Source organism: Onychomys torridus, chromosome 8 (genome assembly GCF_903995425.1).
Source record: "Onychomys torridus chromosome 8, mOncTor1.1, whole genome shotgun sequence".
Lineage (NCBI taxonomy): Eukaryota > Metazoa > Chordata > Mammalia > Rodentia > Cricetidae > Onychomys > Onychomys torridus.
The window spans coordinates 23,168,567-23,193,227 of record NC_050450.1 but is presented as its reverse complement, the minus strand read 5'-3'; the positions used below and the strand labels follow the sequence as shown (position 1 = coordinate 23,193,227).

General features: G+C 46.4%; 1 protein-coding gene across 1 annotated transcript in view; it reads left to right on the top strand.

Annotated features, from left to right (window-relative positions):
- Dock2 (dedicator of cytokinesis 2) overlaps positions 1 to 24,661 on the top strand; it is a 395,818-nt gene that overhangs the window by 356,027 nt on the left and 15,130 nt on the right. Inside the window, exons 36-44 of the mRNA XM_036195507.1 lie at positions 402 to 442; positions 3,827 to 3,917; positions 4,745 to 4,864; positions 8,616 to 8,705; positions 10,178 to 10,282; positions 11,982 to 12,123; positions 16,625 to 16,706; positions 17,815 to 17,899; positions 18,615 to 18,701. Coding sequence (XP_036051400.1) covers positions 402 to 442; positions 3,827 to 3,917; positions 4,745 to 4,864; positions 8,616 to 8,705; positions 10,178 to 10,282; positions 11,982 to 12,123; positions 16,625 to 16,706; positions 17,815 to 17,899; positions 18,615 to 18,701 — 843 coding nt within the window. The remainder of the gene's footprint in view (positions 1 to 401; positions 443 to 3,826; positions 3,918 to 4,744; positions 4,865 to 8,615; positions 8,706 to 10,177; positions 10,283 to 11,981; positions 12,124 to 16,624; positions 16,707 to 17,814; positions 17,900 to 18,614; positions 18,702 to 24,661) is intronic.

Below are 24,661 nucleotides of genomic sequence, written 5' to 3'. Positions count from 1 at the left end.
ACGGTCAAGTTCAAGTGCTTTAGCTATGTAACTCCAGAAGGTTCTGTGAAGTTAGAATAGGCTTTTGAGCATCTATATTTAAGCCAGGCTACCCTTTAAAGTAGACTGTTCCGGTCTTGGCAACCTGCCACTCAGCCCAGCAAATAGGTCGCTGCATCCCCTAATATGTGATGACTGAGACACCTACCTGCTCTGTCCCTTACAGTCGGGAAGAAGCTTGCAGAGCAAAGCCTCCCAGGGAGACTGTGGGGTGCATTCAGCAAAGTGAACTTCTTGCTCCCTATTGGGATTCCCAAATAGTAAACAGCCATCTTTCTCTCCTCCCCATCATCATACTCTCTTCCCCAAAGCCCTGCAAAGAGAAGCACTCAGCACCCTTTTATTTTTTTCTCTCCACCTAGAATTTCTACAAAGACAACAACCGGGAGGAGATGTACATAAGGTAAGATTTTTATCATAAACCTCGGCCTCCGTTCCTCTCTGCTCAGCGTCCACGGCTGCTCCTGCCGCCTCTCGCTCTTCCCAAGACTTGGTGGCACTGTCTGTTCTCCTATGGTCACCCCCATGAAACTGCCTGGAGTTCTGAGATTGCCTGTTGTCTTCCTCTGTGCCCGTCCCCTAAACCATGTCATTTGAGTGTGCACTCACCTGCTTCTGCCATGGGACAGCATGGGAAATCCTCCGTGGCCCAGGCACACAGTAAGCCCTCGGCTAACTTGCTTCGAAGGGAAGAAAAGGGGATGGTGAGATGGCTCCACAGGTAAGGGTGCTTGTTTCCAACCCCTTGAAGACCGAGTTCAGCCCTGGGACCCACATAGGGGAAGCAGAGAACCGGGTCTCTCAATCGTCCTCTGACCTCCACACATGTGCTGCGACACGTGTGCCCCCTTCTACACACATACCACACACATACACACAACAAAGTAGATGTGGTAGGGAAATAAATCAATAAATGAACAGCAGAAAAATACTGCATGGCGTGATGTCTCCTTCCTGATAGGCATTTACTAGATATTTAAGTTTATCATGAGAAGCTTTTCTGAGGACATTAGCCTGGAGCAAAAATATTCCTTTGCCAATTTTCTCAGAATCTCATATTCTTCCTGTAAAAAAAAACTGTATTACTGTTATTTTTTTTACTCATTATAAAAATAACACAGACTTTTTTTTTATCAAAACAAAAAACCTCATAAAATTCAGACTAGCAAAACAAATATGAAATAAGTTTCTAAAATATCTACATATTTTCAGACTTTTTATGCTTATATATACATCTAATTCTGTGCATATGCTATTTCTGCAAAAATAGAGTTATATTGCTAATAATTTACTCCTTGCTTTTTTTCATTTGACAAGATATATTTCAGCATCATTTGTAATGAAACCATAAAAGTTCCTTTCTGAAATATGCTGTCATTTACATAGCCAATCCTGTGTTGCTGAACAGTTCTATAGTTTCTGGCATTTTTCTACAATAAATAGAAATAAAGGATTCTTGGCCACAGGCTTCTCTGCTTCTCCCTGTGAATCCACAGCCACAGTATGTTCTGTCAAAAGCTGACCCTGTAAATCTAAAATCACTCTGCTCTGACCACCATGTTTAGGTTCTTACTTTATTTCTTTTAGGTTCTTATTTACTTTAGTCCAGTTGTGTGGAGAAAAAAGTCATTCCACAGGCTGTCCTGAGCTTTGTAATACAGAAGGTTAGGGGTCTACAGGGCCAGAGTAGCCTTTTGAGATGACTCACCCCAGAAACTGTTATGGTTTTTCTCTATTAAAAAAATTCATTCTGCCTTCTGCTCTGAGGGTGAGATGAGAGGCTGTGGGCTATATGCCCTGTACAGGCTTCCCTCTCTCCAAACTCTTTCTCTTTTTTTCCACATCAGAAGCACAGATGGTAAGTCCCAGATCCCCACAGGCTTGGAGATTGGGGCCTGTGTTAATCTAGGAAGGCCGCCATATTGGCCTACTCCAGACATTGTAGATAGGCAATGGATGTTCTGGAAGCCTGTTCTGTTTGGCAAATGTAGTATTTAAAACACTTTTAATTAGTTGCCAACATTTTTAAATCTATAGACTTTATAAAAACCAACAGTTCTTTTTCCTGTAAAGCTCAGTTGTCCCAAAAGTTGTCCCAACATTGTCCCCTCATCCATCCTGACAGTTGTCACCTCATTGGGTGGTGCTGTGAGATTCTCTGTTCCCTATGGTACCCCACTCAAGCATGCAGAGGCATCAGACTCAGCAGCCCTGGTGAGCTAATTAAAACGTCTTCTTTGGGGCTGTATAGCAGATGGCTAGGCCCTCAAGTTAACAAAGGAGAGGAGTGGGGGCTTTAGTCAGTTCAGGGGTTGCCATAGCAGGGGGAGGTTTCCCTTGGGACACTTTCCTAGAGGTTGTTGAGCTCATACATCAAGGGGGTCTACGGGGTTGGTCAGGAATCAATGAGATAGGATTGAGCCATATATATAGAATAGGTTATTCCAAATTCCAACCTCTATATGGAGGCCATGTGCAATTTCACTGTTGATGCTATCAGCAGAGTGTTGTGGGTTGGGGAAGAGAGTGGAAAGACCATTGCAGCGGAGGTAAAAACAGCATTCTCTCTCTCTCTCCCTCTGTTCTAATAGGCCTCAGGTGTTTCATCTTAAGATCAATGCTGGCAGAGTGAGTTGAATCTTTCTGCCAAGGCTTGACACCCCCCCCCCCGCCCCCCGCCATTACCATCTACCCAGCTCAACTGTGTGGCTAGAAATCTTTTGTGTTAGTCAGCATTTCATCACTGTGACAGAATCTCTGAGAAAATGAACTCATAATAAAGAATCTTTAGTCCATTGTTACTTGGTATTGTTGGTTCTGAAATCGTAGTTCACTGCCTGCGATAGCAAATGTGGAATCAATTATCAACAGTTTATCAGGGCTCCTCACCTTGGCTCTTGGTTCTGCTTAGTTCTTTTCCACAGGATTTTCCTCAGGGTTCAGAACTGGAACAGTACTTGCAAAGAGACAGGAGGAGGGAATGTCAGTATGTCAGTGTGTCAGTGTGTCTGTCATCCTAATAGCAGATTGTCTCTGTGGACAGCTCAAGGCCTCTCTACCCTTTCTGTTTCTCCTGTCCTACTGTCTTTTCTGTGTTATCAGAGCACTCCAAAGAGAGGACAGGAGGTCTCTTTATGACTGTCATGCTCAGGGACTCTTACAATGATTGGTACTCAAGCTCACACCCCATCACTTCCTTGTGTTAGCGTCTGACTCCTGACAAGCCACTTGTATCTCCATCCTTTACTTCCATATTGTCTCACACTGGCCAAACTCTTCTATATCACATTGAACTCGGTCTTGGATAGCCCCTAACTTCAAGCTCTTTTTTTTTTCATCAGAATATGAAATCTTCAATAGACCTGTGACATAGGGTTATCATGAGGATTAAATTATTCAAGGCATTTAAAACACTTAGCACAAAGCTGGGCATCATAGTACACACCTGTAATCCCAGCATGTAGAAGGGGAGGATTATGAATTTGAAACCATCCTGGCCTACATAGTAAGTTCTAGGCTAGCCTGAGCTACATAGCATGACATTGTTTCAGGAGCAAAATGGGAGAAGTCACTTAGCATAGTACCTGGCATCACTTAGCATAGTACCTGGTGCATACTAAGGGTCCAACAAATGCCAGATGCTATCATTACCACCCACGTACAAGCCTGGCTAGCTGGACTGAAGAAATCCCTGTGCAAGAGCCCATTTGTTTTGTCTTGCTCCTTCCTGTCCCTACTAGACATCTTATTACCATATTTGTAATTCATCCCATTTCTCCATAAACAGATACCTGTACAAACTCCGTGATCTTCACCTGGACTGTGACAATTACACAGAGGCTGCCTACACGCTCCTCCTCCACACCTGGCTTCTCAAGGTAGTGTCCCAGGAAGACATCCGTGCTGAGACCCCCATCAGGTCCTCACAGCAAGTCAAAGAGTGTTTTTTAAAAAGGATGAAAGAAAGAATGAAAAGGAAGAAACAAATCAAATGAATTTTCCTTTTCTTGGTGCCCCCAACTCCCGACCTGGCAGCATGCTTCTTTCTCTATGCTATTTCACTGCACACCAGAGGTTCTGAGTGACCTTTGCTTTCAATAATCGCAATAGTCCCCGGGACATGTATTTTCAGTGGTATGCAGTACCCAATCTGTTGTCATTAGCATGCCCACTGAGCTGCTTTCCATGTCTAGAGAATATTGCTGCAAAAGCAAAGAATTCTTTCCTTTGGCTTTTGAAGCACTGGGGCCATGTCTCATTAGGGTTTAGAGAAAATCCCTACAAACTCCCACTATGAAAGCACTAGAATGTCAAAAATGTCCAGGTTAGCCAAAATCAGAATCACTTCACAAATGGAAATTGCAGACAGCATCTGTCTGACTGCAGACACGGGGACCCTGGGGAGCCAGCAGGTGTCTGCAAGACTTCATCTTTCTCCTCGTCAGAGATGTTCTCATGGCTCACGGTCACTAGTTCACCTGCTCTGTCTTATATCAGCAGTGCTGCTGGAGGGCAACCTCCAAGCATCCTGAGGACACATACCCATGGTACATCTCTACCAATGGTACCCCAGGTTTTCAAAGATGAGCTGAGATGGGGACAGGAGAGAAAGGATGGGACCTGGAGAGGGTAGTTTCATCCTGGGAAGACATCTGTCCTTGGCTGCCACTTAGCTCTATTTTGCCTCCCTGTGTTTTCTCTGCAGTGGTCAGATGAACAGTGTGCATCACAGGTCATGCAGACAGGCCAGCAGCATCCCCAGACCCACCGGCAGCTGAAAGAGACACTCTATGAGACCATTATAGGTTATTTTGACAAAGGAAAGGTAATTGGAGCCTGCCTTCCTCTCTCTGTGGGGACATTGGCCATTGGAAGGGACAAGTCTCTCCTGTGTTCTGTACATGGTCTACCCTCAGGTCCAGCCATCTCTCTATCTGCATCTAAAGTCTGATCACTTCTTCCCATCTTTTTTTCCACCTTTGTTTAATTACAAACATTGCTCATGGAGCTGCAACAGATCCTAAGCAGTTTCCCTACTTCCTCTATTGCCCTACCAGGGCATCCACTGTGTAGAAGGCAAAGAGGCCCAGAAACATACATTAGGACATGCCATTTACCTGTTCTTCTAGTTTGCTTTTCTGTTGCTGTGATAGAAACACTCTGACTAAAACCAAGTTAAGGAGGAAAGGCTTTATTTCATCTTACATTTTCAGATTATATCCCATCATTGAGAGAAGTCAAGGCAGGAACTCATGACAGGAGCCTGGAGGAAGGAACCATGGAGAAATGCAGCTTGTCGACTTGCCCCCCAGCTTATGCTCAGATAGCTTTCTTCTACAACCCAGTTACCACCTGCCTAGGGACAGTGCTGCTCACAGTGGGCTGGGCCTTCCTACATCATTTAGGAGCCAAGACAAGGCCTCACAGGCAATGCCTCCTCGGGTCAGTCTGATGGAGGAAATTCTTAATTGAGTTTCCCTCTTTCCAGATGACTCTAGGTTGTGCCGTGTTGACAACACAAAGTGCCTGTGAATAATCATTTCAACGACTCCCCCATTATACATATAATAAACTACATACCTCTCCCCACGGGATTCCCTAGCCACCTCTCTCATTTCGCCCTTGAGGAGGATGCTCTGTGTTGAGCATCCAACACCTGAACTATTGCACTTGCTTGCCCAGCTTGGCACATCCCTACACAGCTGTCCACTGGGAGGTTGGAGCTTTTCACCGTTCAGGGTTTTACGTCACAAGAGTATCCCAGACCAGCTTCAGCACTCTGCCCTGAGCGACCCTTTGTGTTTCTCCAGAGACAAGCACTAGCTATGTTGACAGCACTTCCTTCACTTGGGATTTACTGGTTTACTATCTGGTGCCTCACTGAAATCCCTAAACTGCAAAGACTTTCACTCATCCACTGCTGGATCCCTGGTGGCTAACCTTATGTGCAGGAGCCAATGATATGTGTTGGGTAAATGGGTAGATTTGTGGGTGACACTGTTCCATCGTTGACCTTTTCATCAAGGATTCTAACAGGATTGCCCAGGAAGTGGAGCAGACCAGCTGCTAACCAGCCACAGCTTCCAGCAGATCTTCCGGCATCTCCAGCCTGAATGCCACCATCTGCCTGTAGGCAACACAGCACAGTGCAGCATCATTATGTCTGAACATTTCATCCCTCATGTCTATCCACAGTTTTGCTTGGCACCTCTGGTGTTCTAGTTCTCCTTCTACCATAGTGAGATACTAACAGTACCTGTTTCTTAGTTGTAAGGTGAAAACTAGGTGGGGAAATGTCATAAATGCCAGCATGGTAGCTAGTGTGCAGTGATGTCATATTGTTAAACGGTAAGTGCCACCATTGCTGCCTATTCGTGCCACATCCTCTCGGAAGCCCTCTGTAGGCCCTCTAGCTCACGTGTAGCCCTGCTTCCATGTGGCTGGCAAGATCTCTCACCATCTAGTGGATACCACTGGTTGCTTGGTTTAGGTCTGTCTTGCCTCTGCAGTTCATCACTTCTGTCTTGGTCTGCTCTTCCTGCCTTTTCCAGAATGATGGAATGAGGTAATGTCTACAAAAGGCTTATAAATTCCTAAGGCTCAGCAGTTGGAAAAGACTGTCCTAGAATTTATGATTATAAGCCTCTTGAGGGCAGAGACCCTGCTACCTCTTGAACTTCTTGCCCCACTAGCCATCATATAAGAGCTTTCTATTGGTTTATTGCTGATTACATCAGTCCCACTGGGAGAGCCCCAGAGGGGATAAGGTTTGTCTCCAGCTGGGATCGACTCAGCCACCCTGGACTGAGCAAAGAGGAAAAAGGCACAAATGCCCTATGCTCAAAGCCTTTATCGTCTTGTTTATTAAAACAGACATGCCAATCATCATCAGATTTTGCATGTTGTCTTTTGGTATTGCACAATAACGAGGGTGGGAACAGGGGAACATGATAGTGCCTCAGCTCACCCTCAAAGCCACTGCCATGGAAGCTTCTAGAATAAATCCTAAACTCTTCAACACCCCTTAGCTTTCCTTCCCTACAGACATACACAGTGGCCATCACTCCACAAGTCTATCTTGATTCCACCTGATACAGTGCCTCCCCAAACCCAACAGTTCCCCCACCTCCCTTTGCCTAACCTCTGATGTTCATGAGAACAGAAACATTATCTTCCCCATCTTTGTACCTGTGACCACACAGATGATGTCCATGTACTGTTCCCAGAACCCAGTCACTGTTCTGTAACCAATGTGTGAAGCCCAGTGAGATCAGTGACGGTCAGAGGCCCCAGGGGACTGGAGGAAATGCTGGGCATCTGACTACTGCCTGCCCCTCCTCTCTCCTCTTAGAAAGCTCTTAGCACATGGGGACCCTGTTGCTTCTTCCTGTTCCTATACTGGTGGGAAGTTGGCAAAGTACCCCCTGCCCCATTGTGTCCAATAGTGTGCTGGCCCAGCCAGGATCATTACCCAACCTTCATGTTCAGGGTAAAGCCTGCAAACGGGGGTCCTCCTGGCAAATAAAGCATTTTTATTCTGCTCGCTAAGCTGTCTGGGGTTTACTGCCATGGTTCCTCTGCTCCACACTTGGTTTTATTTATTTTTAATGCTTGGATGCAGAGAGCACTTTTGTTAAGAAGCTCACGATGAATTTTGGCAGCCTCCACTCTCTCCTCCCCTGCCACCCCCAGCTTCTCCATTTAGGTGCACTTTCTGTTTTCAACCCACTGTGGAATGGGAATGGGTATCCTCTGAGACTGTCAAGCTTCCAGCCAGCCCTGCATCTCCTCACGCCTGGCTGCAGAGCATACTGATGCCTCTGCCGTCCAAGATGGGGATGATCTTGGCTTCTGGCATAAAACAGAGCAGCAAAGAAGTATGTGGACTTCTTTGCATATCTGAGGTTCATATTTTCAGTTTATTTTAAAGACAGAGAAGACCCACTTTAGAAGTTTTAATTCTCTACTACATTCCTGCTGCCACCTCGGTTCTGCTCCCTACTTCCTTCCACAACCACACCACCCCATTAAGAAGTGGCCTTGACTGGTAGCAGAGAAGTTTAGAGACTGAACATTGGGACCCAACTCCATCCCCAGAAATGCTCTCATCTCAGACAATCTGTTTACTTCACTGAGAACCATTCCTCTCTGTCAAAGGGTTCTGATGCCTCCCCTGCTGGCCTACACACTAGGGAGGTAAGGGACTTAGGGGGTGATTATCAGCCACCAGGCACTTACAAAGCAGCAAATGGAGACATGTCCAACGAAGTTAGCCTCCAAGCCCACTCAAAGTTGGGCAGATAAACCTCCATTTATCATCTGGAATATGAGGATGCTGTTAGTGACTTCTCTCCAGGGGCTGGGGAGGAATCAGAGAGCATTTAAACAGCTCACTCCATTATTCATTGGAGGAGCAGGATGAGAAGCCAGGGAAAGATTATATTGCTACCAAGTCCCAGGCTTGCTCTCTCTGGGTAAGAGGATGTCTGCAGTGCAACTCTAGGGGGGCATGGCTAGGCTCAAGTCTTTGGAAAGCTAAGACCCCTCTAACCTTTATCTCCATGATGATCCTGTAGATGTGGGAAGAGGCTATCAGTTTGTGCAAGGAACTAGCCGAACAGTATGAGATGGAGATCTTTGACTACGAGCTGCTCAGCCAGAACCTGGTAAGGCTTCCCCTGAAAGTCACCTGCCCAGAGATTTGTTCAAAGGGTTCACTCATCTCAGAGACAGACAGAGAGAAGAGAGGTCAGTGGGTCAAGGAAACAGAAGGATGGAGAAGGGCCTGAGTGAGGCCAGGGTTAACATCACCCTTCCATTGTTAGATGGAGCCACAGCTGCCGCAGCTGTTGCACACCCAATAAATGTTCTGTTACATTTGCAGTAAAAGTTCCACAAATCACCAAACCAATTAAATAAGAGCACAACTTCATGCTTTTCGATGAACAGATAAATCACATTAACACGCTTCCCATCTGGCTGTTCCCATTAGCATGTCGATGTTCAGGACTTGGTGGGGGAAATAGGAAGTAGAGGGACCAGCCTTCCCTGACTGCACTGCAGAGGTTAGGAATTAGCAGGGCATTGGCCTCACCAGGGGAGATGCAGAGCTTTTCAGTTGCTGCTTGGTCCATCATACTCCCCCCAAATCCCCCACAATTCCTGGTTGCCAAGTGCCAGGCTCTTAGGCGCCCTACTCGGTCTATGAAGGCCAGTGTAGACATTTCCAGGAAAATGGTAAAATGAGAGTCAAAATGTCGAGATGGTCAACAGCTAGGGTGGGGGATGGAGGGCTAAGTGGTGATCGTGTTAAAATCTGCTGAGCTCTCAGCTGCTTGTAAGATAGGACTCAAGTACAAACATGTGCCTGCACCAACGAACACTCAGTGACAATATGCCCTGAACATACACATGCTTGCAGACATAGAGGTGTGCAGTCTTCCAAATATGTGAGTTTATATAGAGACATGCTAGGGCACTACTAATGTACATTCACATCCCTGCATGAAGCACATACCACCCAGGCACCTGTCAAGATCCACATGTATGTTCTATGTCGCATCAAATGATCCTTATGACACATCTCTTCATATGTTTGTGCTACATCAAGATTTCTTTGGAACCAATAGCAATTGCAATGTCCTGTGAAGTGTGGACTGAGCTGCAAACCACTTTCAAGGATATTAACATCTGAAAAGCACACACCTCCTGGAGCGGACAAAGTATGTTAGGTGTGCATACACAGGAAGATGTCTCTATCTGGAAACATTTGGGCATCCGTTTACTCTCCCAAATGCCTGTCACTGCCACATGTTCGCATAGAAAGGAGTACAGCGGGGACGGCAGGGCCACCAGCTGCCAGTTCCTTACTTAAAGCGCTAGGGATGCTCACAAGAATGGCATTAGTGTGAAATCAGCCAATCCATTCCTGCAGGCGGGACACTGAGTACAGTAGGCATGGGTTCTAAGCATGGCTCTGTCCATAGTAACAGAGGTATAGCCACAGGTGCACCATCATCTGCAGTTGTACATTGGTTCTGGGGTGAGGATAATGTCATAACTGTGGACCCTTTCCATTGAATGTGACTCTGATACACATCTGTGCTGTCTTGACACAAGCCATGTTTTCCTCTTTCAGATCCAGCAGGCCAAATTCTATGAAAACATCATGAAAATCCTCAGACCCAAACCAGACTACTTTGCTGTCGGATACTACGGCCAGGGATTCCCCACCTTCCTGCGGGTGGGTTTGCCAGTGACTCAGGCTAGGGTCTGGGAACCTTGGGGTCACAGCTGTGCCCCTGTGCTCTGAAGATCTGCTTGTTCTTGGAAGCTCACAGCTCAGGAGCTGAGCTCTGCTCTGCCAAGAACTACCACTGTCCCTAGAAGAGCCCTAAGTTGGCCCTTGCACCCTACCCATCAGTGCTAGTGATAGCTTTCTTATGCCACCAATGGAGCTGCTCGGGGGAGTAGTGAGGGCCCCATTTCAGGAAGGAGGCATGCAAGAAAAGACTAGGCAAGATCTACTGCTGAGGAGTCACAAGGCAGTAGTTCTCATTTTGTTTGGTCATGGGACTCCTTTGCTCTCTTAACATTTATTGAAGTCACAGAGTACTTCTTTATCTGTGAACCATCTCTACAAATGAATACCATATGCAAAAATGACAACTAATGAAAAATTGAAAATGTCTGGCAACTTACTGAAAAATAACAATAAGCCCATGTGTAGGGTCACATGTTAGCATAAATTAAAAATAATAGCTATAATTGTCCACCTTAAAAAGTCAGTGAAGAACCTGTGTGATCCCTGGACTCAGGAGACAGGCAGAAGGATAGAGCAACCTGGTCTATGTAGAACATTCCAGGCTATGCTGGGCTATGTAGAGAGACTATGTCAAGCAAGCAAACAAAAATAGCAAGAAGAGCAGACTTCACTTATATTTGGGCACATACCTCTGAAGTCTGTTACCATCACATGGTGCCTATGCCTCGGGAAGGCTCCTGCTTATGTGCAGGATCAAACGAGAAAGAAAAAGACTTTGCGGTGTTGTCCAGGAACTAAGCCTCCCTCTGTCACCAGTCAACACGGATGCCATAGTGGACTTACAGGAGAGATTGCCATGAACAGAGTGGGATGGGTGGTGAGAGTATCCTGGGAGGAGCAGTGTAGCTGCCCAGGTCTGTCTGCACATCAGACACTCTGGAGAACTTACTGGGAGTGTGTATTCCTGGGATGATTCGCTGCCGTTAGACTCAACAAAGATGGCACAGTCGTGGTCTGGAACAGGGTTTCCTACTTCATTATCTAGACATGTAGACCTCATAATGCTTTGCTGTAGAGGCTCCCCTGTGTATTGTAGAGTGCTTAGGAGCATCCCTGGCCTCTTCCCTTCACTGCCAGGAGCATCATCACCCTCAGTTATAACAACCAAAAGACAAGGTTTCAGGAACGGTCAGTGTCCCCAGGTGGCCCAAATCACCCACTAACAACTTCTTAAAGGAGACTAACATGATCGCAGGTAAAGAGAGTGCCTGCATAGGTTCAAGGTCAGGAGCCAGTTAACGAAGGGCCTGAATATTGGTCCCTTTCAGCCCATAGTACCAGCTCTCATGGCCCATTGAAGGGAATTGGGCAATTTTACAGGCATGTAAATAAAGTGGGTGTGACATGGTGAATGGTCCCAGATGCTGTTTGTAGGCTACTCTAAACAAAATCTTCAGCATCCTTGATCTCCCTGCCCTTCAGAACCAGGCCTGTTAAAGCAGTGTCCCACCCTTATAAGTCAGTCCCTGATGAGAAGCTGAAAGGACAAAGATATACCCCAAAGAATCCCTTTCCACCAGCTCCAGGCTCGTTTTGAAAGCCTCTCAGCTCTGCTTGAGTTATACGCCCTGCACACCCAGACCCCGGCCTCTCTGACAGGCGTGTCCCCTCTTTGCAGAACAAAGTCTTCATCTACCGAGGGAAGGAGTATGAACGAAGGGAGGACTTCCAGATGCAGCTTTTGAGCCAGTTTCCCAATGCAGAAAAGATGAACACAACCTCTGCCCCAGGAGATGATGTGAAGAACGCCCCAGGCCAGTGTATCCTTGGAGGATGTCCCAGCCAGAGGGCTGGCTATAGCTTTAAATGAAAGCCAGCTCAGAGCTCAGAGCTGACATCAGAATCACTGGCTGCTGATTTGGGTCTCCAATGAAGATCCAGAGATTCATGTCAGTACAACCGCTCCTCTGTAACCCTGGGGTCTGCATGCATGGATTCAACTAACTGCAGCCTGGAGTGTTTGGAGGGGGGCAACGTGGGATCATTATTCTGTACGCAGTATGGCAACTACCTATACCGAATTTACCCTCTTGGGCATCATAGGTCATTTTGAGATTGCTTAGTGTGTATGGGTATGTAGTATATAGATATAATACCCATTTTGTGTAAGTGGCATCTCAGTGCTCATGGAGGAGTGCATTCAAAACACAACACAACCCGTAGGTGAACAGAATCCTTCCCTCATCCCTTGGTTCTCATCACAAAAATCCTCCCTTGTGCCCCGGCTCTGTATCTGGCTTTGTGCAGGGTTTTACACCCAAACTGGTCTGCTTTCAGGTAGGTACAGAGTTGCTATAATGCTACAAGAGATACAGACCAGTAATTACACTACTACATATTTATTATAAAACTATGACCCACATCAAAAGGAAGTCATGCAGGGCGCTGTGTCTGAGAGGCTGGGGTTTCCTTGATGAAGTAGGTTTGCATAAGCAGCCAAACCTTAGTGTTAGCGGATATAAACAACCTCCTCTCAAGGCAGGCTTCAAGGCTGTCCCTGACCCCCAGCTGTTCAACATTCTCACTCCCAGCTCCTCCCTCTGGTTTTCAGTCTCTGCCACTCCATTTTACTCCTTAAACAGAACTGTTCATTCTTACTCTAGTCCTTCTCCACTTCTGTTCCCTCTGTTTAGAATGCTGTTCCCTGAGCTCCTGGCTCCATTGGTTTCCATTCACCTGTCAGATCCTAATTTGGTGTGTCACCTCCAGGAGGAGCCTTTCCGAGGCATCTGATCTAAAGGGGCCTTTTCCGGGCTCTCCATGACCCTGTGACCTCAGCCCTCATTGTTTCATTTCATTGTGTTCTGCATTGTTCTTCATTTGTTCTGTTTGGTTCGCTTTTTAAAGATACATGAACACAAAGGGGATGGCAGGGCCCTGAGAAAAGACATCTGTGTTGTCTGCTTTGTGGGACATGCACACACACACACACACACACACAGAGTCCTTGGCTCAAAGCCCACTCCGGGGAACTATTCATTGCTTAACAGAAAGAAAAGAGAAGGAGAGAGAAATCAGAAGGAGGGAAGGCTGCAGGTGAGGGGGAGGAGCAGAGAGGCTGGCTTCCCTGGACTACACAGAGCAATACGAAGAGAAGAGACGGGAGCTGAAGCTGGGGAGAGGGGCAGTGAGGCATAGCTGAGCAGCCATGGAACAAGCCTGGTGTCCACAGGGACTATGTGCTGCCACTAACAGGAGGTGGGATTGTGGAGGCAGGGAGCACAAAAGCCAGGCTGAGGCCAGCTGTGCAGCCTGGAAGCCCATTACCTCAGCTGAGGCCCCAGCACCACACCCTTTAGCACAGATAAAGTTACAGCTTTTAAGGTGGGGTGTCAGGCTACAGGACTGCTCTGCCTAGTCTGCTGAAAACCTTAGTCCAAATATTTTCCCCTTGGGTGATAAATATTCATCTGTGACCTTTTCATTATGCCTGCCCGCCCTTCTTGCCTGCCCTCCACAGCCATTTGCAGGAGAAGGTGCAACTGGTAGCTGCCGGCTGGCACCAAAGGCCAGTTTGGTTACACACGAGTGAGTCCTGGATTATTACTAAGGCCCCGATAGTGGACATCCGGGTATTGAACAGCTATATGGCCTTTTGATGTGGTATAGAGGAGAGAGCATGTGTCCCCAACCATGACATCATATTTAGGGCCCCGTGGCCTGATTCAGTACCAGGAACAAGGTGGTAAATCAAAGAGAAAGTTCTGGCGTTTGCTAGATCTCTTCAGGAGACTGAGTGCTTCATGAACATTATTTCCTTAAACCCCATAGAATGCTCTAGAATGCTGTTAAATTTCCATATCTCAATGAGAGGAACACACAAGGCAGAGATAAAGCAGCTTGCCTAGGGTCATGAAGATAGGTAGAGAAGGAGCCAGGGGTTAATGCCAAGTTCTGTCTGTCTGAAATCTGTGCTCTGGCACTGGAGCACTATTAACTGTTTCCCATAAACTTAACATTTAGGTGTCTTTCCCTTCTTTGCTGCATCATAAGCCCTGGAGATAAGCCTATTGTTTTCTGCATTTGACCCCCTAGGGAAACTGAGGCTCAGAAAGCAAATGACTCACACAAAGCTGTGGTGAGAAAGCAACGGAGCTAAGATTTGCACTCAGGCCTGCTGCTTGCCACAATCTTGAGTAGTTAACATTGTCATCTTACCTTCTGATGTTAAAGATCAACAGGTAGTTTGGGGGAAGTGGTGGGTCTCACATCTTCTCTAGGGTGTTCAGATAGTGGAAGGCGCTTAGAAGTGAAGGTCTAGCAGAAGTCTGGTATTGCTGCTAATCTGTGCACCAGACATGGAGAGTCTAGTTAATTTGAGGGTGCTGATGTCATAGGCTTCCCAAGAACAGGTTTCCTTTTGGATAAGTGCCAGTAGCTCAGATCAATATACATGGTCTAGAATTGTCTCTAAAAGAAGTGTTGGCAAACCTTTGTGTAAAGGTTAGTCTTGAGAGCTTTGTGCCCCTGGCCACAAGGCCTTAGCTGCTGTCCCAATGCGTAAGCAGTCACTGATCACATGTAACTAGTGAGCAAGGCCATGTTCCCACAAAAGTTTATATGTAGGCATTGACATACTAAATCATGTATCATTTTCATATGTCACAGCTATTTGAAAATAGGCCATCTGTGCCATTGTGCTTGCCATAGAAATGGGCAATGATCAGGCTCACCACAGTCTGCCAGCCCTTGCCCTCAGCTCAGATACTCACTCCAGAGAGAACGATCTCCCAGTGCCGGCTGTCCGATTGGGATTTCAAGGTTTTCCTGAAGTTTGCAGATATGTTTCCAGGGAGTCTGGTCCAATGCATTAAGTGTTGTTTTCTCTTTGAGGGATCCTCATTCCTTGTAGAAGTACTTTTCGGAATGGAATGTGTCAAGCCCCTGAGTGCTAGCACATCAAAGGGGGGCCTGTAGTCAGAGGGCGTGGGAGCCACAGAGAAAAATGACTCCTGACAAGGGCAGTTAGTCCTCGTGGATAGAGACATTTACCATCCACCATGGAGTAGCTTCAAAAGCCAGTAAGAGCAGCTCTTGATTCCCTAGCTGGCAGACATGCCAGGCTCAGGAAAGACTTGAAGTTGTGGTGGTCTTTGGGTAGAAGAGAGGGAGGAAGTAACTTGAATACCTAAAGAGAGCTGGGGGAAGAAGAAATGAAAAGCAGGGAAAGGAAAGCAGGGGTCCATGATAGAACCAGGGACTATTGACTCTTTTCACTTAGTTTGTCTGTCATATGACCAGTTTAATATGAGTAAAGATGGGGCTAGAATAGGAAAGCCAAAGATCTGGCCAAAAGGCCTGGCTAGCCTGCATCCTTGCTGGTGGCAGACATCACTAATCACTCACAGAACTCCTTCCAGTGGTTCCTTACTTCCTGCTGTAGGTTGTCCCTTTGGGGCTGTCAAGAGTTGGAGTACAAAATGATATGTGTGCATGTTCTAGATCAGAATGTCCCTCAGTTATTGTTCATGTATATTATCTCAGGATCTCTGAAAATGAAGAACTTGACTCAGAAGTACTGAGGGAATGCTGGAGATCCACCATGTATAATAAGGTCTCAGATGAAGATAATTTTTTAGCAAGGTAACTTAGAAGATAGACTGGTCTTACATTCTCATGAGCACACAGCTCCCCCAGATTCTTCAGGGAGTTGGAATTCCAGCATTGATGCCCCCAAGGTGGTTTGTGTCATTGTTTCCTGTGACGCCAATGATGGATCTAAAATAGACTATATCTAAAGAATTCTAAGCATAGAGTTAAGAACCCTAAATATATCACCTCCTCCCCATCCCCCACCCCCGCTCTTTTCCTACAAGCTGTGTGACCTTCAACAAGTTGCCTGGCTTCTCTGAGCCAACAGGAACAATTGAGGTTTAACAATGACATCTAGTGGAATTGGAGGGATGAAAGGATACCATTGGGAGCCCTGCTCTGTAATTGATAGAGAGCCATCCATTCATTAGAGGGTATTATTGTCAATGACAGTATAGCAATGGTAATGGTGATTAAGTGTGGCTAAGCAAATCTGATGGTGAAGCAGAACCCTGGGATAGTGTTGCAAAGTGGTAATCAGCTCTGATAAAGACCATAGCGAGTGCTCACTGGTCATTAGGGCCTTGTCAAAAGCCAGCAACTTGACCATTGAATAAAAGCATGGTCCCACAAAGACCAGCATAGAAGCTCTTAGCTGGCTCCTGATACGTTTGGAATTCTCCTATGGCCAACAAACATGTTTCAAATCCTTAACTCTGGTGACATCAGATATCCAGTGTTTCACTGTGCAGCCTGTCCTGGATGAACACCCCAGGTTCAAGAACAAACCAGTGCCTGACCAGATCATAAAGTAAGACCCACAGCCCACTGAGCGGGGAATGGGTAGAAGTCCAAAGGGCTGAGCTGGTAGCTCAGGACAGGCCTCAATACCCTTCTCCTCAGCTATCTATCCCTGCTTTGCCTTCTGGGAATAGACTTGCCCCCAGTTACCTGGGATATAAGGCTAAAGCCAGAGATGAATGGGAGGGGTGGGGTGGGGGTGCTGTGGCTAGCTTTGTGTATAGTGAGTCCTCAGTAGGCATCAAACTTAACTGATATGGGAGCCTGCTGCTCAAGCTGATCCTAGAATGGACCCAAGAAAGTAAGTAGTGTGGGTTGGCAGCTGGCAGACTGGTAGAGGGATGGAACAAAGTGGCCTTGGGCGTGTTGGGCACATTCTCCCAAAGGAACGTCTTTTCAGTCTTTGGCAAGGGTGTGAGTTAGTTATGGATATGTTCCAACAGTGATAAAGTTAAAGTAAGCAGCATGCACGCAGGTTTCCATCTGCTTCATATCAGACTGTACAATCACCGAGTAGGCCATGAGGTGGTGGTCTGTGGGGTCCTTGGCTGCACCACTTCCTACATCCTGTTCTTCCTCTGAGTAGATGATCCAGCAACAAGAGCTCCCTAGGAAGACAGAGCTCCTCCAGGAGCTTCATGCCAACATCACAGCAAACAGATGCAATGCGGATAAGATGGTGGCCTCTCTCCCACTTGGCCAGGCACCTGGGGACAGGGGCTCCTCTATAGCTAGCATAGTACCCTGTTTTCAATGACAATTGATCCTCCCCCACGTGTTCAGAAAAAGTGAAGGGGGATGTCTGAGTCTCTTAAAGCAATCCTTGGAGGTCACTCTGGGAATGGTTAGCTTGGTCCTCAGACATTCTAGACTCTTCTAGGCTTCAGGAAACAATGGCACAGGCCACTGTTTGGTGCATTAATTCCAAAATTTCAAATGCCCAGGGTATAAGGCTAGTCCATCTTCTGAATCACCTTGCAACCCTGTGCAAATCATTTTTTATGGAGCCCCAACACAGACCTTGAAATGCTGCCACTAGGGCTTTGCCAGATCCGATGTTTAGGGTGTTAGAAGCTGGGCATGGCTTCCAGAAATTTCCACTTTTTCCTGTCTTTCAGCTTTTACAAGTCCAATTACGTGCAAAAGTTCCACTACTCCAGGCCTGTGCGCAGGGGCACTGTAGATCCAGAAAATGAGTTTGCTGTGAGTATCTCCTCTCCTCAGCCATCGTCAGCAACCAAAACACACTTCTGCCAACCACAGGTGCTTGGGAACTCGTTCTGAGGAACATGGCACTGACATCACACATAGGACCTCATGTCGACTGGGTCTTCCTATTCTTTGAGTTTTTCTCCTTCCAAGATGTAACGGGGATTCCTGTCAGATGACCTTGACAGTCAAGGACACTTGTGCATTTCCAGGAGGCTGAGTGTGGCTGAAGCAACCCTCCAGCATACCCACTGTAGAGTAATGCTGTCACTGTCCTGAGTGCCAGTCATCTATGTGCATGTTTCCTGGCTTGGACCTGTCATCTCTCCTCAGGGACAAGGCTGCAATGAGGAGGTGACTCCAAGTTCCCCTCAGCTCTCAGCCTGTGATTCTTAACATTTTCAGGAATTAGCATTCTTTTGGGAATTTCATGAGCACTGTGGACTTTTCCCCTAGACCACACAAATGGACACATTCAAAATTGCCTAAGAATCCAGACTGTTACTAAAACCAGATAGAACTAACCTGGCCTAAGTCCAGAGAGCAATGAAATAACTGTTAATTCCTGGGGGGTAGGGGGGGTGGAGGTGGGGGGGAGGCGGGTGTCTCTGTGTATCTGGGAACTGCAACCTTTCTTCTCTGGGTGCACAGAAGGCCACCAGGGCCAGGAGTAGCCGAATTCCTTAGCCTGTTGCTCTTCTCCCAACAGTCCATGTGGATCGAGAGGACTTCCTTCCTGACTGCGTACAAGCTGCCTGGCATCCTGCGCTGGTTTGAGGTGATTCACATGTCTCAGGTGAGTTTCAGGAAGTCAAGGCAGGTCCTCTCCTCCTCCCCTGATGGTCAGGGCACAGTGAGCCTCAAGAGACCTCTATGACTTTATAAAGGGGACAGTTTGTTTGAAGGTCCTATAGGAATGCCAGAGTAGGCAGCACCCAAGGCATCTGCTGCCAGAGTTTTTCATTTTCTGTTTTAATCACTACAGAAGTTTTTGTCCCCAGTAAATAAAAGGCTCTCTAGATATCTGTAATGAAATCAGTAGATGAGGAACGTCTTTGTGGTGGGGACTTTGAGGAAGGGAAAGAGAAGAAGCAGGCTCTGGAAGACCATCCATCCAGTTACCCCTTCAAAGTTCTCCATCCAGACCCAGGACCACAGTCTAACATTCTGTAGTGTTCCAAAGTGAACCATTTTCTATTTGGATAGACTGCAGCTGAAAGAGGAAAAATCAGAGAGCCAGAGGTGGCTGGAATCCAGACATCTGAGCTCCCTCACATAGACAGCAATGTATTTTTTGTTGTATTTATTTATTTATTCTAATTTTTGTATGCATGTTAGTCTCTCTCTCTCTCTCTCTCTCTCTCTCTCTCTCTCTCTCTCTCTCTCTCTCTCTGCCAGAGGACAACTTTCTGGAGTCTGTACACACACCACTTGTGTTCCTGGGATCGAACTCAGAGCCAGGCTTGGTGGAAAGTCTCTTTGCCCCCTGAGCCATTCCAGAGCTCCAGCACAGACACTTTACTTATAGCACACCTTAGAATCTCCATGTCCTCTGTCAGCTAAGGACCATTGCAGTTCCCAAGGTCCTCAGGACAGGCCAGCACAGTTGTGAGAACCCTTATGGGTGGGAATCTATTTGAGATATCTTAATTTTCTATTCATTCAAAAACTACTCATGGGTCTGAACACATGTCAGACACTGTTCTGAGACCTGGAGATTCCACGGTGCAGCTTCCATGCTGGTGAGGGAGAATGACCAAAAAGTCAAAGTAAACACAAAGTGTCAGATGGTGACAAATGTGAGGGAGGGCTAAAAGGAGGAGGGGTGGCCATTTCAGATAGCAGGGTCAGTGGGAGCTTCCCTGTCGAGTGGTTTTGAACAAGCGTCCTGGGGCAGAGAGGAATAGTCCACAGATATTTAAGAGATGGGCCTTTTTCTCTCTCTTTCTCTTTTGTTCCTTTTCTCTTTGTTTTCTTCCTTCCTTCCTTCCTTCCTTCCTTCTTTCCTTCCTTTCTTCCTTCCTTCCTTCCTTCTTTCCTTCCTTTCTTCTTTCCCCTGCCTATTGTTAGAACAGTTGTTTTTCCTTTTGTTTTGTTTTTCGAGACAGGGTTTCTCTGTGTAGCCCTGGCTGTTCTGGAACTCAGAGATCCACCTGCCTCTGCCTCCCAAGTGCTGGGATTGAAGGTGGGCTTTTTAATAGAGCAAGCAGCCAGCCCAGAGCCCTGGGCCCAGATCATGTCCAAATCACAACAGCAAAGGGGTGAATAATAGTAATCAGATCCAAGGTCATATGGGATCTTAAGGATTCTTTGGCTTCTCTGTAAGTGACATGAGCCCTGAACAGAGGAGGGATACGCCCTGACCAAGGTTTTTAAGCTACTGTTTTGTCAGCATTAAGATTACCTGACTCTGGTCTTCAATGCCCTCTTTAGTGAGTCTGCGACCAATAGGCCTGCAGGTTCCATTTCAGAGGCATGGCCCTGGCCTTGGAAAAATAGAATGATAATGATGTTAGCAAGAAATACTTATTAAAGTCTGGGCAGCAGTGGCACATGCTTTTAATCCCAGCACTCGGGAGGCAGAGGCAGGCAGATCTCTGTGAGTTCGAGGCCAGCCTGGTCTACAGAGTGAGTTCCAGAACAGGCTCCAAAGCTACACAGAGAAACCCTGTCTCAAAAAAACAAAAAACAAAACAAAACAAAAAACAAAACTAAAAGAGAAAGAAAGAAAGAAAAGAAATATTTATTGAATGTGTGCTAAACTGTCTGCTACCATGATCTCATTTAAACCCCCAGAAACCTTAGAAATAGATATTTTTTCCCACTTACAGTGTGGGGGCACTGAGTTCTTAAGTTGTCAAGGTTAGTAGAATAGGTCAAATTTGACTTTAACCTCTCATAATATCCCCTGGGTCTGGATAGTGCTCCATCTCAGAACATCCCGTCCATCCCAGTGAGCAATATCCTTGAGAGGAAGCAAATGGTGTGCTTTTGGTTCAGAGACATGTTGACATGTGGTAAGTTTCAACAAATGCCCTCCCTCCGCATCTTCCCACCACCACCCTGGAACTGTGCCAAGGGCTTTCCCGCCTTGTCCTATATACTGTCACAAAATCCTGTGAGGTATATACAGCTGTCACTCTGTGTACACAGGTCCCACATCCACAGGTCAACTGACTGCACATTGAAGATATTTGGGGCAAATTGCCCCTGCACAGAAGATCTAAGGATGTATTTTTGTCATTTGCCAAACAATGTGCTGAAACAACCATTTACGTGGCATTGGCCTTGTATTTGGTTTGTCAGCAATCTGGAGAGTACTTAAGGTCTCTGGGAGGATTGTGCAGATGATATGGAGGTATTGCACCATGATGCAGAAGAGACTTGAACACTGTGGATTTTGGTATTCTCTGAGGGTCCCAGAGCCAAATCACCATGGATACAGAAGGATGACTGGACCATTACTAGCCCAGCTCTTGAGGGAAGGGAGCTTTCCAGCTTTCCACAGCCTTCTCCCATTAGCCCTGGCTGAGCCCATCTCTGGGCTGGCTCCCCAGGCACCTCTCCTCCAGCCATGGCTGCTGGACTGTAGGAAACTGAGGGAGCCCTCCTGTGTCCCTTTTCTCCTCCAAGTTCTTAACACTTCCTAACGGACTACATAATTTTCTGAGTGCTTATTTTTGGTGTTCATTAACCAAATATTAAATACAACTTTGGACTGTAGATTCCACTGCAATATAAATTCCAGGAAGACAGACATCTTGTCTGCTGTTCTCCCCCTGAAGTGCTCTAAGTGCCAAGAATGGTCCCAGGCCCATACTGCTTCACAAGACTGTTTAAGTAAATCAAATAAGTAATTGCTATGCTGACACCCACTGTGACTAAATAGTTACATTTTCACTTCAGAATTCAGAAACTAGGGAGAAGCAGACACCATCTTTTTACTTCCTCTTTCATGCTTTTGGCTTCTGGGGTGGTTAATTGTGATTGTGAATTTGAATCGCCTAGGAGATGGGTGTGTCTATGACACTATTTTCAGAGAGAATTAACTAATGCTGGATGTGAGTGGAGCCATCCCACAGTTTGAGGACCAGGATAGAATAAACGGGGCAGGTGGGGACACAGTCCAGTGTCAGCAGTCCTTCTGTCTGCTTCTTGTCTGCTGTGTGCTGTAAGTTGTTCCCTATACCTTCCCCTCCAGGACAGACTGGGCCTTCTGAAACTGAGAGCCAGAGTTCATGTGTGTGTGTGTGTGTGTGTGTGTGTGTGTGTGTGTGTGTGCGCTTGTGGGTGCATGAGTGTATTTATGTGCATATGTGTACTTGTGAGTGTGTGTGTATGTGTGTATATATGTGTGTGTGTATGTGTGCTTGTATGTGTGTGTGCTTATGAGTGCATGAGTGTGTATGTGTACTTGTAAGTGTGAGTGTACATGTGTATATATATATATATGTGAATGTGTGCTTGTGAGTGCATGTGTGTGCTTGTAAGTGCATGTGTATGTATGTGTACATCTGTGAGTGCTTGTGTGTGTGTGTGTGTGTGTGTGTGTGTGCTTGTAAGTGCATGAGTGTGTATATGTGTATGTATGCTTGTGAGTGTGTGTGTTGAGTGTGTTGTCATAAGAATGCAAACAAAACTGGTATATCTTCTGGTAAAAGGTTTTGGGAAACCATCTCTAAGGTTTGTCATAGTAGATTTATTCTTACTGGCCTCCCTTATCAAGCTTCAGGATGTGTCTCAGACACAGAGGTTTGGTACCTTGCTAAGTGACAGCATTTCTAAGCATTCATTTTCATTATATGAACTTATCTCTTATTCCCCATTCTTTCCCTCATGTGGTGCCATGACCCCAGAACTGTTTTAGGATGGACATTCAGGAAAAGTCTCTCTTATTTGTTGAGGACTTTACCTTGTTCTCAGCCCTAATCTAGGAATATGCCAATTCACCTAGGCCATATATGACACTGTGTTATTGGAGGACTATTATGCATCTCTTCACCCTCAGTTTACAAAATAGGAACTGCATAATATGGAATGTCAGAGCTGCAATGGATGTCAAAGGCATCCATTGGATCCCAAAGGCATCCATTGGATCCCAAAGCTATAAACTCAAATATCTTCCAAGTCCTGTAAGACAAAGTAAATACAATGTCACATTAGGCTACTAGTTACTGGCAGATGCTGAAGCAAAGGAAAGCAGGCAGCTACTTACCTCCCCCTTCTGAGTGAACACTGGGGGACTCTTAGCCAGTGCTTGCTGAGCAGACAGACCTCTGCAGACAGCATGGCTTGCTGTTCTCCAGATATTTTCTTGATTCCTGTCCAGTGTACTGTTTTGTACAGGAGGTAACTGAGGCCAGTGGTGAACTTTGTCAGATTGGTGGCAATTATTGATGTCTGCCCCTGCAGCTCACGGTGGAACTCAAGCTGAGGATATGGGTAAAAGGAGCTAGGAAACTGGAAAGGCTGCTGGCTTGCTGGGAATGGAAGTTACTGCTCTTTCCACTCACTTTCATGCTTGTTCCCATGGCATTTTGTGTTAGGAACTCACTTTCCCTTCATAGCAAGTTGGACACAACTTATTTTGCCTTCATTGCCCATAGAAACTGAGGCTCAGCTCAGCAAGAATGCCAGGAAGCTGATGGCAGGTTTGGTGACAGAGTTGATGTGCTTGTCATAGAAGCCAGCCTTTGCAGCCAAGAACAGCCCAGTTTCCCTCTCCAGCTCCGGCACCGACTGCCCTTGGGCGTGTGTGTATTATTAGTTACCTTTCCATTACCGTGATAAAACACCATGGCCAAAAGCAACTTACGGAAGAAAGAGTTTCTTTTGCTTGTAGGGTTCCAGAGGAATAAGAGTCCATTGTGGCGGGGAGGTATGGCAACAAGCAGCAGACAGGGTGGCGGGAACAGGAAGCTGAGAGCTCACATCTTCAACTGTAAACAGGAAGCAGGAGGATGAACTGGAAGGAGGGCAAGGCTATAACTCTCAAAGCCCACCCCTAGTGACATATACTTCCTCCAGAAAGTCCACACCACCTTCCCAAACAGCACCACCAACTGGGGAGCTACTGATCCAATACCTGAGCCTATGGGGGTCATTCTCATCCATACCACCATAGGGCATCACTTCACTGTCCTTGAGAGCTCGTACTGACTGGTGAGGCGGCTGTGGATGGAACCATCTCAGCGGCCTGGTTGTGATGGTTTTGCTTTTGTTTTCTGTTGTCAGTGGCTGACACCCAGGCCTCCTGCCAAATTCAGCACCCCAAGTTCCACTCAGAGCTGCGCAAGTGTCCTGCTCAAATGCCCATCTGTGGAGAATCAGAGCTTGCTTTTGAGCTCTTAGTCTCCGTTCCTGATGACTATAATGAGAATTCAGACCTGGGAATGCAGAAATAGTCTCCAAAGTATGTAGGCAAGCCAGTCAACACACCTTACCATTTCTAGTGACTTGCCTCAGAGTTTGTGTATACCAGACATCCCAGGCTGTGTTGGCATCCAGGTGAAGTGCTGAGCTCCTCAGCTGAGGGGTAGATTTTCCTTAGAAGTCACTCTGGACCTCAGCTTTGTAAAGCTCCCCAGAGTTGATTAGTATGCAGGACACAAATTCAGACACGGATTTCAATTTTACACAATAGGCCAAGCACTATTCCCCTCCAGTTCATACCCTCTGTGTTTATTTACATACATGTGAGTCAATATGACTGTATGTATGCAGATGTGGGTGCTCTAATTTGAATATAGGTGGTGT